Here is a 14982-nt window from a genome sequence, read left to right on the forward strand (position 1 = left end):
GGCTCCCTTAACTTCCTGTGTTTGCCAATTCTCATTATGTCTTTTTCTCTTTAATAATGGTCATTCTGGCCGGCGCCGCGGCTCAGTAGGCTAATCCTCCGCCTTGCGGCGCCGGCACACCAGGTTCTAGTCCCGGTCGGGGCACCGATCCTGTCCCGGTTGCCCCTCTTCCAGGCCAGCTCTCTGCTGTGGCCAGGGAGTGCAGTGGAGGATGGCCCAAGTGCTTGGGCCCTGCACCCCATGGGAGACCAGGATAAGCCCCTGGCTCCTGCCATCGGATCAGCGCGGTGCGCCGGCTGCAGCGCGCCTACCGCGGCGGCCATTGGAGGGTGAACCAACGGCAAAAGGAAGACCTTCCTCTCTGTCTCTCTCTCACTATCCACTCTGTCTGTCAAAAAAAAAAAAAAAAAAAAAAATAATGGTCATTCTGATTTCTCATTGGGGTTTTAATCTGCAGCTTCCTATTGATTTGTAATGTTGAATTTTTACAAAATGTATCTCCTGGGCCATTTTATGTCTTCTTTTGAGAAATTACAATTCAGATCCCTTTTTTCAAAACTCAGTATTTCATTTCTTGCTCTTGAGTTGTTAGAACTCCCAGTGTATTTTGGATATTAACCTGTTGTCAGATGGATGGCTTGCAAATGTTTTTTCCCAATCTATTGTTCATCTCTTCAGACTTTAGTTTCTTTCACCGTGCAGTAACTTTTACTTTGACATAAACCTAATTTAAATATTTTTGCTTTTGTTGCCTACACTCTCTGGGTGAAATTTTTAAAAAATCATTGCAAAGAGCAATGTTACAAAATTTTTCACTGTGATTTCTTGTAGTGGTTTTACACTATGGCCCCATGTTTATGTGTTTAATCATCTTTGAGTTGAGTTTTGTATATGGCACGAGAGAAAGATCCAGTTTGATTTTTCGGCATGCATAGTTATCTATTTTTACATCACCATTTATTAACGAGAATATTTTTTCCACATTGTGTATTTTTGGCACCGTTGCTGTAAATCAGTTGGCTGCAGATCCGAGAGCTCGTTGCTGAGTTCTGTCCTCCGATCACTGTAGCTTTTCAGCAGGACTCGCAGTCGGGGGGTGCGATGCCTTCAGTTTTGTACTTTTTGCTTGTGATTGCTGAGGCTGTTTATGGGTCTTTATGGTTCCAAGAATTTTAAGATTGCTCTTATCATTTCTGTGAAGAATGTCACAGGTATTTTAATAGGAACTGAGTTAAATCTGTAGATTCCTTTGGATAGTATAGGTATGGTTTTGGATGTTTTCACCATAGAGAAATATTAAATCTTTGAAGATCTATCTAGATCTATCTATCCATCTATTTATCATGATTGGACAGTGGACAACATATACATGTACTGAAACATCATGTAGTACCCTATAACTATGTACAATTTACAGATACCTGTTAAAATTTGCTAAAAAAAAAAAAGACTTCAGGCTAGCTTTGCATTTTTTGTATTTTTATCAATTTCATCAACATTTTATAGATTTCAGCATAGAGCTCTTTCACCTCCTTGGTTAAATTTATTCCTGAGTATTTTGTTTTTCATAGCTATTTTAACTAGAATTTGTCTCTTAATTTCTCTCTCAGATACTTTGTTAAATGTTAGTGTGTAGTCATGCTAATTATTTTTGTATGTTGATTTTGTGTCCTATACCTTTCCCATATTTGTTTATTAAAGAATTTTTTGCTGAGGTTGAGCAATTTTCTGTATAGATCATGTCATAGACAATCAGGGTCAATTTCACTTCTTTTTCCCCTATTTGGGATCCATCCATTTGTTCATCTTGTGTAATTGCTCTGGCAAGGACTTCCAATACTGTATTGAATGTTGGTGGCAAGAATGGACATCTTTTTCTTGTTCAAGGTCTTAGAGAATGTTAACCTCGGGCCTCTCATCTGTGGCCTTTATTGTGTAATATCCCCTACTATCTTTTGGTTTGCACTGTATAGAATACCGTTTGTCCAGCCCCTCGCATTCAGCCTATCGCTGAGGTGAGGTCTTGCAGGAAGAGTATCGTCTGTTCTAATTTTCCTCTCCCTCCAGTCTCTCTGTCTCTCTAGTGGAGAATTTAATCTGTTCAAGGCAGTTGTTGACATGGAAGGATGTCTGGCAGCTCTTGGCTTATGATTTTCTATTTGTTTTATTGCTATGCTATCTCTGCCTCCCTTTGTGTCTGTTAGACTTCATGCTTTGGTGGTTTTCTGCTATAGTGTTTTGGGTCCCTTCCATTTCATTCTGTTCTTCTATGGGCTTCTGTTATGTGGTTGCTAAGAGGCTTCCACAGAACACCTGACAACAGTCTCTTTCAAGTTTGTGAGAGCATAGCTTTGATTGCATACAAGTCTACACTTTTACTCCGCTCACTGCGTTTCAAGTTTTTGATTTCAGAGTTGACATAATTTTGTCATGTGTCTCCCTTGACAGTTTTCAGCTCTAGCTCTAGCTGGTATTCACAGTATGGTCTTTGAGTTCTTGGGCCCTAGGGGTGAAATTCTCTTCTAGCCTCCCACCACAATCCTAGAGCGTGTAGAATGTTATTAATTCTAGCTTTTTTTTTTCTTAAAAAAAAGTGTATGTTTTCCCTGATCGGTGACAACTAACTGAGCACCAAAGGGAAACCTGTGGAAGTGAAATGGACACTATGAGAAATAGTGACTTGATCAGCTCTTGTGCTGACTGTTGATGTACAATGTAATACTTTATCCTTTTTAGTATTTTTTATTGTTGTTGTTCTAGTACTAGTGGTTGAACTCTGTAATTAACACACAATTATTCTTAGGTGTTTAAATTTTAACTGAAAAGTGATCCCTGTTAAATATAAAAGTGGAAAAAGAGAGGGAGGAGATGTACAATTTGGGACATGCTCAATCGGACTTGCCCCAAATGGTGGAGTTAGAAATGTGCCAGGGGATTCCAATACAATCCCATCAAGGTGGCATGTACCAATGCCGTCTCACTAGTCCAAGTGATCAATTTCAGTTCACAATTGATGGCTCTGATAGGTCTAAGAGTCAAAGGGATCACACAAACAAGACAAGTGTCTGCTAATACTAACTGATAGAATCAAAAAGGGAGAGAAGGATCCAACATGGGAAGTGGATACACAGCAGACTCATAGAATGGCAGATGTCCTAAACAACACTCTGGCCTCAGAATTAGCCCTTAAGGCATTCGGATCTGGCTGAAGGGCCCATGAGAGTATTGTAGGCATGGAAAGCCAAGACACCATGGAAAAGAAAAAAAAAAGAAGAAGACCTAAATGAAAGATCTCTGTGAGTGAGATCCCAGTGGAAAGAACGGGGCCATCAAAGAAGGAGGTGCCTTTCTCTGAAGGGAGGAGAGAACTTCCACTTTGACTATGACCCTATCAGAATAAGATCAAAGTCGGCGAACTCTAAAGGCTTCCATAGCCTTGGCAACTCATGACTAGAGCCTAGGGAGATTACTGACACCATAAACAAGAGTGTCAAATTGGTAAGTCAGCAACAGAAGTCACTGTGTACTTACATCCCATGTGGGATCTGTCCTTAATGTGTTGTCTAATGTGCAGTGATGCTATAACTAGTACTGAAACAGTATTTTTACACTTTGTGTATCTGTGTGGGTACAAACTGATGAAATCTTTACTAATTATATACTGAATCAATCTTCTATATATAAAGATAATTGGAAATGAAAAAAAAACCTGGTATTAAACTGGAAATGGCATAGAAAATTAATTAATTTTTAAAAAAAATATTAAGCAGGATCTCTGTCTTTAATGTGCTGTACACTGTTATTTAATGCTATAACTAGTACTCCAACAGTATTTTTTTCACTTTGTATTGATATATGGGGGCAAACTGTTGAAGTCTTTACCTGATATATACTAACCTGATCTTCTGAATATAATGAGAATTGAAAATGAATCTTGATGTGAATGGAAGGGGAGAGGGAGCGGGAAAGGGGAGGGTTGCGGGTGGGAGGGAATATATGGGAGGGGGGAAGCCATTGTAACCCATAAGCTGTACTTTGGAAATTTATATTCATTAAATAAAAGTTTAATAAATGAAAAAAAATCCAAAAAAAAAGTGTACATGGAATTTATTTCCATGATGCTCAGAGGGAAATGCAAAGGCTTTCAAGTGCTAAACACAGCTTTGAATTTTCCGAGGATGTTGAGGCATAAGTCACAGTGCTTTCTTAAAAAAACAAAACAAAGCAAAACCTTTTTATTAAAATACATGATACAGAGGCTGGTGCTTTGGCATAATGGGTTAAGCCATGCCCACATTGCAAGCATCCCCTATGGTTCCTGACTGTTCCACTTCTGATCCAGCTCCCTGGTAATGGCCTGGGAAAGTAGCAGCTGATGACCCAAGAGCCTGGGCCCCTGCACTCATATTGGAGACCTGAAAGAAGCTCTTGGCTCCTGGCTTCCATTTGACCCAGCCCAGCCATTATGGCCATGTGGGTAGTTAACCAGAGGGTGAAAGTCAGCAGACTAAACAAATCTGTCACGAGTCAGGAGCTTCCATCAAAATTGATGAGGCTTTAGAAGGATCCAAAGATGGGATCATTACCATTACGGGAATGCAGGACTGGATACAGAATGCACAATATTTGCTGCAGAAGAGTGTGAAGCAATGTTCTGAAAGTTTTTCCAAGACTACTGAAAAACTTAAGGAGTTCTGCATCTTTTTTTTTTTTTAAATATGTGTCTGTTTAAGAAGCCAATATTCCTCTGCTTCATAGGTATTCTGCATTTGAGGTGTAGTGAAATCTTTGCCGTTCACCTGATGTAATGTTTTAGTTCCTTACAAACAGGACTGGGGGGGACACACAAAAACTTAACATAGTACCATAGTTTGACTACAGTGGCTTTGTAGTAAGTTTTACCATCTGGTAGAGCACTATTCTTCTTTCTAAATTTTCTCAGTAATTTTCATAATGTATTATCCTATGTCAAATTTTGAATTATTTTGTTTAGTTCCAAAAAACAAAAATAGTTCTTTAGGGCTATAATAATATTATATTAAATGTTTTTGTTAATTTGTAAAAGATTGATATGCTTTCACTGGTAAGTCTTCCTATTCAGGAATATGAATTCCTTTTTATTTATTCAGATCTTGTTTTGTGCCCATCAGTAAAAGTTCACTCTTTATGTAAGCATTTTATCTTTCTTATTAAAACATGCTCCTAGACATTTTATTATTTTTTAAACTGTTATGCATAGGGCAGTTTCCATTTGTGTCTTGAACTGGCCATTGGTAATTAAAGTACAGCTTTGATTTGGCACATTTACTTGTGTCTAGCTATATTATTAATTTCTCATGTGATTTTGTGAGAGTTATGAGGTATACAACATTATCTGCAAACAATTCCCTCACCCCAGTATGTATACCACTTATTTTGCTTTACTGGAATACAAACCTCCAAAACATTGTGGAATAATATTGTCGATCTAGACAGTTTAGCTTGGGATCCAATCACTTGCAGTTGCAAAAGCCTTGACAAATCCAAGAATAAGTTTCTTGGCAGCTGCTCAGTTGCTAGACCCAGGTGAAATATCATGTCTTATCTCAGCAGATTATTTTGTCAGGATGGGCGTATTAATTTATTAGTTGTTCTGACCTTGTACAAGTTTAGTAGACTTTGTGACAAAGTCACAAACTCATAGATATTGGCAGATACTTGATGAAAGAGCGTCTTGAGCCAATGGATGGAAAAGTAAAATCATGCGTGCTGTCAAAAGCAGTCAGATTACAGCTTTTAGGCCTGTCAAAAGTAGGCATAGCGAAAATTCTTCCCAGGCTGTAGTGTTGATGTTTTCAAGCTGCGGCTGCTTCTGGGGTAGGAGGGCGAGTCGTCGGCGGAAAGATGGTGTGCGAAAAATGTGAAAAGAAACTTGGCACGGTTATCACTCCGGATACATGGAAGGATGGTACAAGAAATACCACAGAAAGTGGTGGGAGAAAGCTGAATGAAAATAAAGCTTTGACTTCAAAAAAAGCAAGGTTTGATCCTTATGGAAAGAATAAATTCTCCACTTGCAGAATTTGTAAAAGTTCTGTGCACCAACCAGGTTCTCATTACTGCCAGGGCTGTGCCTACAAAAAGGGCATCTGTGCCATGTGTGGAAAAAAGGTTTTGGATACCAAAAACTACAAGCAAACGTCTGTCTAGCTATATTGATGAGGTTTCTGGCTTTCTCTGTAATTTTGCTTTCTCATTTGAATTTTCAAGGGATGACATAGATGTTCAACTTATAAAATAACATGTTTTAAGAGAAGTAATTTACTTTACACTGAGAATGTTGATTGATATTCAGTCCTTAACTCTCAAGAAGTTCTGAACAGCAGCCTGAGTGCTTATTTCCCTCGGGAACATTGTTTTGAACTAGAGTCAGCGGCAAAGTTAATGTTAGCAGACCTCCCGGTTCTGTGTGCTCTGCTTATTTAACATTCTTCATGTAATTCTTATCCCTTCCCTCTATTCATAGATGTTGCAAAACTGGAGCTGGAGCTTAATACTTCACTCTGAACTTGACATCTAGACTTTTAACTCTTTCCTCATTCCCTTATTGTATAGTTCTTGAAGTCAGCAGCCATTTAATTAATTGCAGTTTCATAGAATATTTAAATGCTTGAGGCCATTTATTTCTGAGTGCTTCCTTGGTAATTTAGTTCTGAACCACATCAGACAAGTTGGATGTGGGGCTTTTTCAAAAATTGGTTCTTAAAGCCAGAGTTCCAGCACCTTCTGTACATGAACAAGAAAAGAAGGAACACCCACATGTCCCTCTGAATATGCACATACTAGATTTTGGAAAAACACTGAAGACCTTGAACTCAAGTTTTCATGAGAGCCAGGAGAGCAGTGTTTGTCCATGTTGAGATGTGATGAAAATGAATCCCCACTCCTAGGGAAAGCTCTTTGAAGCAAAAACAAACTTCTTTTTTTTATATCTATATATCTCCCTTCCCCATCCCCCAAAGAAATAAATAGAACAAAGCAAAAAAAAAAAAAAAAAGTAGGCATAGCTAGGCATGACTGCGCTTTGCAAGATCAGGCACAGTGACTGATGCAAGTTGCAGGACTCCAAGAGGCTGAGCCTACTCAAAGGGCTCTCTCCCTGTTATACGTTATCCTCTATCAGTGCAGCTCCAAGTACCACCCAGACGTTGCCTTCACCCTTGCCCTCTTCCAAGGTGGGGCCCTGCAACTTTCTGAACCATCAGAGTTCAGTGTGGCTTATTGGGCACTTGAGAGGTTTAGAGTACAGACAGGTAGATATGATTTCACATTATAGATCCCATAATAGTGTCTATAAAGTATAAAACATATTGAACTGTACATGGTATTATGTATGTTTGGTTATATAAAAAAGTTTTTCACAATGTTCATGGAAAATGGAATTAAAAGATAATGCCGGGGCCGGCGCTGTGGCGCAGTGGGTTAACGTCCTGGCCTGAAGTGCCAGTGTCCCATATGGGCACAGGTTCGAGACCTGGCTGCTCCACTTCTGATGCAGCTCTCTGCTATGGCCTGGGAAAGCAGTGGAAGATGGCCCAAGTCCTTGGGCCCCTGCACCCACGTGGGAGACCCTGAAGAAGCTCCTGGTTCCTGGCTTTGGATTGGTGCAGCTCCGGCCATTGCGGCCAAGGGGGAGTGAACCTCTCCCTCTCTATGTCTGTCTCTCTGCCTTTTAAGTAAGATGAAAATACAGAAATAATTTATATAAAAGAGGTCCCTTAGACAAAGAGGCATGGACATAGCTCACTTGCAAGTGTGAATTCTCACTAGAAGACTCAGGCATAGTGTGCATTTCCCCTTCCCTGGCCAGACCTGCAGCTGACTTGTGTGCAAAGCTTGCAGTAGCTGCACTTGCTGGAGAGCAGGCACCGTAATCTGATTGGCACCTGTCTGATATGAAGGAACCATTGTTGATGACAGGGTGTGTATTTGCTTGTGTGTGTGTTTGTGTGGCAACTCAAGCCCCTCAGAGGGTTTCTGTTCTTTCTTGAGGTCTGTAAGAAAACCTCCCTGGTTTTATCTGCAGAATTCTGCTCACGGCTCTACTTCAGTACTTCAGCAAGGATGGCAGATCAACATTCTGGAAGACATTAGAATAGTTTTGGTGGAGCAACAACTATTAGGCATTTTAGAATTTTGATGATTTCCAGTAGAAATGACTACTGGGTCCAGCTGGAAGGGCTTTGGGTTCACGTTGCACATTTCAGGGAGAATTCTCTCAAGCACTGGGCTGGGATTCAGTCACACAACAGTAAGGACCTGAGCTTCCCCCATTTCTTTTGGATTCTGGCTCCATTCCAGAATCCAAATTCAAATTGAGCTTTAGTGGGTATGGCCAAGGTCTTCCAACAAGATTAGAATATAAGCTTTAATTGCTTTTATTTATCTAGTTTTCAAACATATACAAAGACGATATTATAATACTTGGAGGCAACTGGGGGAATTTAATTATGGACTAAAAACAATATAATATTAAAGAATTGTTGATTTTATTATATGTGATAATGTAGTTATGTAACAAATTTTCTCACATTTATTGAAATAGGGATGGAGTGAAATTTCGATAAGTTCCTGTAAACAAATGAGAACCCATAAATTTTAGAAAAGAAGGAAAGAAGGGAATAGATGGATCTGCACAGCAAATTATTGAAAATTATTTTAACATAAGGATGGGTATATGATTATTGAGTACACAGCAATATGGGAGTTCTTGGTACAAAATTGTGCACTTATACATGGTTAAGATGGTAATTTTCATGTTATGTGTATTTAACCACTATTACATTTTTAATTTTAAAAGTATAGTCAATCAAATGAGGTATAAAGCACATACATGAACTAAAAAGATTAAAAAAAAAAAACAACATGTAATCATTTCAATGGGCACAGGTAAAGTATTTGACAAAATCCAGAAGCTGTTCTTGATACCAAAGCAAACAGGAAAAACAAGGACATTTTTCAAGATAAGGAAGGGCATCTTCATAAAACTCACAGCTAGCAACCTGCTTAGTGGTCAAAGACTGACCGTGTCCCCACCGAGGCGACACAGGTCGATGAAGGCTGCTCCCTCTGCTCCTGTTCAGTGTTGCCCTATCCAGGGCAAGCAAGCAAGAAAAAGATAAAAGTGATCCAAATTGCAGGACAGAACGTTTCCCATGTTCTTTCCTGAGTAGTTTTAAGCTGCTGGAATCAAGTTTAAGCGTTAATCCATTTTAAGTTGGATACTCTGTTATGGATGAGAGAAGTTTGCAGTTTTATGTTTCTGTATTTCCATTCAAATTTCTCAACTGCAATAATTGAAAAGACTGTCCTTGTCCTTCCCTCATTGAATATCCTTGGCAGCTTTGTCAAAAGTCTACTGACCATAGGTTCCCAATACCTGGGTTCTTTTCTGGGTTCTCTATTACTTTCCAATTATTAGGGGGTGGCTTTCTCTCTCACTTGCTCTCTTTTGCCTGCTGTCTCTGGCTCTGTGTCTGCCAGTGCCATGCTATTTTAGTTACTATAGCTTTTAGTATAATTTGAAATAAAGTAGTGTTAATACCTCCAGCTTTGTTGACTTTGCCATGAGTTCTTTTGGCTATTGGGAGTCTTTTCAGGAATTCGTTTCCATTTATGTCAAGAATGTCATTTCTATTTTATTAGGAATTGTTTTAAATCTGTAGATAGTTTTGAGTAGTGCGGACATTTTAAATAAATCAGTTCTTCTAATCTGTGAGCACAGTATATCTTTGCATTTGTTTATGCTTTCTTTAATCTTTCATCAATATTTTATAGCTTTTTGTGTGTAGATCATTCAGTTCTTTGACTAGATGTATTCCTAAGTATTTGATTTATTGTTTTGTTAATTTCTCCACTGGATAGTTTATTATCAACTAGGACTGCTACTGAAGTTCATGTGTACATTTTATATGCTGCAACATTATCCTATTCATTTATTATTTCTAGCCTTTTTTTTTTTTTTGGTGGAGATTTTGGTGTTTTCTGTAAAAAATCATGTCATCAGCAAAAAGAAGTTTCTCTTCCCCCTTTCGTTTTTGGATGACTGTTACTTCTCTCTCTCTCTCTCTCTTTTTTTATAGATTTATTTATTTATTTGAAAGTCAGAGTTATACAGAGAGAGGAGAGGCAGAGAGACAGAGAGAGAGGTCTTCATCTGCTGGTTCATTTCCCAAATGGCCACGACGGCTGGAGCTGCACTGATCTGAAGTCAGGAGCCAGGAACTTCCTCTGGATCTCCAACATGGGTGCAGGGGCCCAAGGACTTGGGCCATCTTCTACTGCTTTCCCAGGCCATAGCAGAGAGCTGGATTGGAAGTGGAACAGCCAGGACTTGAACTGGCACCCATATGGGATGCTGGCACTGCAGGTGGTGGCTTTACCCACTTTGCCACAGCGTCGGCCCCAGCTAGTCACTTCTTGTAAGGACTCTATTTAAGAGGCTGCTGTTGTGGCACAGTAGGTTAAAACTCCCTGTAACTCTGTGAGTGCATTCCATATGAGTGCTGCTTCCAGTTCCTCACTGTTCCACTTCCGATCCAGGTCCCTGCTGATGCTCTGGTAGTTTCCTGGGCTCCTGGCTTCAGCCAGGCCCAGCCCTAGCCTGACCACAGTGCCAGCCCCAACTGTTACTTCTGTCTTTGGTAATTACACTGGAAAAGACATCCAATGCTAGGATGCATACAACAGGCAAGAATGGACCCCCTTGTTGTTTGAGTTCTCAGAGGAAAAGCTTTCAGTTTTTCAACACTGAGTGTAAGGTTAGTTGTGGGCACGTCATAAATATCCCTTATTGTATTTGGATACATTCCTTCAGTAGCTACTTAGGTGAGAATTTTTCCCATGAAAGATTGTTGAATTTCATTAAATTCTTTTCATGTATCTAATGAATCTATATGGTTTTGTTCTTCATTCTGTTCATAAAACATATGACATTTATTGATTTGCATATGTTGAGCCATCCTTGTATCTCAAGGATAAATCCCACTTGATAATATGAAATAATTCATCAATGTGTTCTTGCATTCAGTTCTCTAATATTTTGTTAAAGATTTTTGAATCTACTTGTTTTTAAAATTTTATTTATTAAAAAAATTTTTTATACTTGTTTTTGTTTTTAAAGATTTGTTTGAGAGGCCAGTGCTGTGGCATAATATGCTAAGCCTCTACCTGCAGTGCCACGTCCCATATGGGCTCCAGTTCATGTCCTGTCTGCTCCTCTTCTGATGCAGCTCTCTGCTTATGGAAAGCAGTGAAAGATGGTCTGAGTGCTTTGGCCCCTGCACCCTCGTGGGAGACCCAGAAGAAGCTCCTAGCTCCTGGCTTTGGATAAGTGCAGCTCTAGCAGTTGCAGCCATTTGGGGAGTGAGCCGGTGGATGGAAGACCTCTCTCTGTCTCTCTCTCTCTCTCTGTAACTCTACCTCTCAAATAAATAAATAAATCTCTAACAAAAAGATACATTTAAAAGGCAGAGTTACAGAGAGAGAGAGAGATAGACAGAGACAGAGAGAGCTCTTTCATCTGCTGGTTTACTCCCAATGGCCACAATGGCTGGAGCTGGGCCAGACTAAATCCAGGACCCAGGAGCTTCATCCAGGTCTCCCACTGGGTGCAAGGACTCGATACTTGGGCCATTATCTTTTGCTTTCCAAGATGTATCAGCATGGATGGGAGCTGATCAGAAGTAGAGCAGTCAGGAATTGAACCAGCACCCATATGGGATGCTGGCAGCTGCAGGTGGTCACTTAACCCATGAGGCCAAAGTGTTGGGCCCTGGAATCTGTGTTTATCTAAGCATGTCAATCTATGTTTATCTGTAATTTTCTTACAAGATTTTTGCCTGGCTTTGCTATCTGAGTAATGGCTTTGTGCAAAGAATTTGGGTATATTCCTCCTCTTTGGTTTTTTGGAAGAGTTTGGGTAGGGCAGGTATTAGGTCTTTAAATGTTACGTGGAAAGCAGCTGTGAAGCGCTCGAGTCCTGGTCTTTTCTTTGATGGGAGACTTCCTATTACTGATTCAGTATCCTCACTTGCTACTACTCTATTGATATTTGCTACTTCTTCATAATTTAGTCTTGGCAGGTCGCATGTGTGTAGGAATGTATCGATTCTGAAGGTTGTTGATCTGTGTTCACAGTAATGTCATATCCTTTTACTGCTGTGGCATCAGTCATAACATTTCTTACCTCATTTCTGATTCTGTTTTCTCTCTTTTTTTATTTGTTAGGCTAGTTAAAGATTTGTTAATTTTGTTTATTTTTAAAAAACCCAAATCTTAGTTTTGTTGGTATTTTGAAGCCTCTTTTTAAATTATTTCTGTTCTGATCTCATAACATTCCTTTCTGCTAATTTTAGGTTTAGTTGATTTTTTTTTTCTAGTTCTTTGAGATGTAATGTTAAGGTTATATTTGAAAATTTTCCTTTCTTTAATGTAGGCAGTTATGGCTATTCATTTTCCTCTTAGAACTATTTTTCTTTGTCCCATAAGTTTGGCTTATTGTGTTTTTGCTCTTATTTATCTCAAGATAGTTTTAAAGTTTCCATTTAGTTACTTCATTGACCCATTGGTTGTTTAGGAGTGTGTTTAATTTTCATGTCCTTGTGGATTTTCCAGAATTTCTCCTGTTACTGGTTTCTACTTTCATATCCTTGTGTCTGGCAAATATGCTTGTTATAATTTAAATGCCCCTAAGTTAGCTGAGGCCTATTTGCCACTATGTGATCCATACTGGATCTTGACAGTATGTATTCCTTTGATGTTCAATGGAAGATTCTGTCTGTGTTAGGTTCATGGTATTGGTGCTACATGTTGGCAATGCATGTGCGCGCACACACACACACACACACCTTGTTCAGTCTTCTTAATGAATAGACCCATTTATCATTACATAGCATTTCTTTTTGTCTCTTTGACCAGTTTTTGACTTAATGTGAATTTTATCAGATGCAAGTATAGCTACCTGTATCTCTTTAGGTTTTATTTGTGAGGAATATTTTATTTATCCTTTCTCTTTCATTCCATGTATGTCTAAAATTATGGGGAATCATTTCTGGTTGGGCGGTTTACGTAGTTGAGACTTTCTTTTTAAAATCCATTTAGTTACTGTATGCCATTTATTGGGTATTTAAAGTTAATGATTATTAGCAAGGACTTACTACTGCCATTAAATATTTATTTATTTATTCTCATTTTATTTGAAAGGCAGGGGTGGGGAGGAGAAGAGGGAAGGAAAGATCTTCTATCCATTGGTTCACTTCCCAAATGCCCAAAATAGCCAAGGCCGGTCCAGGCTGAAGCTAGGATCCTGGAACTCAGTTCAGGTCTCCCACAGGGATGGCAGGGACCCAGTCATTTGAGTTGTTACCTGCTGCCTCCCGGGTGTGCATCAGCAGAAAGTTGGAAGTGTAAATGGAGCTGGGACTCAAACCCACACTCCAGTGTGGTGTGTGAGCATCCCAAGCAGTGTCCCAACTGCTGTGCCAAATGCCTGTCCCAGTACAGCCATTTTGTTAGGTGTTTTCTGGTTGTTTTATAGATAATTTCTTTCTTCCTTCCTTGCTTGGCTTAATGCTTTCTGTAGAGGTATTTTTTATCCTCCTTATTTTTGTTGTGTGTTCCTACTGAACATTTTTCCTTTGGGTACTATGAGGCTTATCTAGAACACCTTTTACCGTCAACAGTCTATCATCTAATAACAACTTAAGTATGACTGCATTCAGCAACTACAGTTCTACTCCTCGTCCACCTACATTTTTATGTTTTTAATGTCAAAGTATACAACATTTTGTCATGTGAATCCCTCCACAACTTACTTTCTCTGTAATTGCTATTCGTAGTTTTGGGGTTTAACTCTTATACTGAGGATAAAATTGCCTTACACAGCGTTATTACAGTCCTGAATTCTTAATGTGCTTATGTTTTACTTATGTCATTGGGTTTTTGTTTTTGAGTGTTTCATATTATTAATTAGTGGTTTTTGGTTCAATTTAAAAAGTCCCTTTATCATTTCTTAGAGATAGATCCAGTGGTAATGAACTCACAACTTTTTGTCTGAGAAAGGGGTTTAAATCTCACTCAATCTTGAATGAAAACTCTTTTGGGTAAAGTATTCTTCGCTGGAATTTTTTTCTTTGTTTTTAAAATTGATTTCTTTTGAAAGTGAGAGTTACACAGAGAAATCGAGACACAGAGAGATACATAGAAAGTGAGAGAGAGACAAAGAGAGAGATCCTCCATCCACTCCCCAGATGGTACTCCCCAGTTCTGGGCCAGGCAAAGCCAGGAGCTGGGAACTTCACCTGCATCTCGCACGTGGGTAGGAGGAGCCCAAACACTTGGGCCATCTTCCACTACTTTCCCAGGCCATTAGCAGGGAGGTAGATTGAAAGTGGAGCAGCCAGAAGAGGAACTGACCCCCACATGTGGTGCCTGCATTGCAGGTGGCAGTATGACCCACGACACTATAACACCAGCCCCGGTTGGCATTTTTCTTTCAGTCCTTTGAATGCATCATCCCAGTCTAGAGCCATACCACCTTGAGCGTGCCCGATCTTGTCTGAATGCATCATCCCAGTCTAGAGCCATACCACCTTGAGCGTGCCCGGTCTTGTCTGAATGTATCATCCCAGTCTATTCCAGCCTACAGAATTTCTACTGGAAGAATCCTGATAACTGTGTAGGAACTCCTTTATTTGAGTTGTTACTTACATCTTGTTGCTCTCAGAATACTTTCTTTCACTTTGATTTTGCATAGTTCAATCACTATGTTTCGTGACGTCCCCTGTTTGAGTTGGATTTTTTGAGAGCCACTGTGCTTTGTGTGCCTGAGTTTTGGGATCTATGCCCAAATTAGGGACCTTTCCAGCAGTAGGGTCACTTGTCCACAACGACTTCCCTGCCAGGAAGGAGTCAGTCCCTTTCCCACTTGGAACCTGGGAGAGG

At 39.6% G+C, this 14982-nt stretch overlaps 2 protein-coding genes across 2 annotated transcripts in view; both read left to right on the forward strand.

Moving 5' to 3' along the window:
• LOC133761011 (UDP-glucuronosyltransferase 1-6) overlaps positions 1 to 14982 on the forward strand; it is a 215355-nt gene that overhangs the window by 46359 nt on the left and 154014 nt on the right. The window lies entirely within an intron of this gene.
• Positions 5810 to 6837, forward strand: LOC133768143 (cysteine-rich PDZ-binding protein-like). Its single transcript, XM_062202522.1, has one exon. The coding sequence runs from the start codon at positions 5884 to 5886 to the stop codon at positions 6187 to 6189; it is 306 nt and encodes a 101-aa protein (XP_062058506.1). The 5' UTR covers positions 5810 to 5883; the 3' UTR covers positions 6190 to 6837.

The sequence above is a fragment of the Lepus europaeus genome, chromosome 1 (assembly GCF_033115175.1).
Source record: "Lepus europaeus isolate LE1 chromosome 1, mLepTim1.pri, whole genome shotgun sequence".
NCBI lineage: Eukaryota > Metazoa > Chordata > Mammalia > Lagomorpha > Leporidae > Lepus > Lepus europaeus.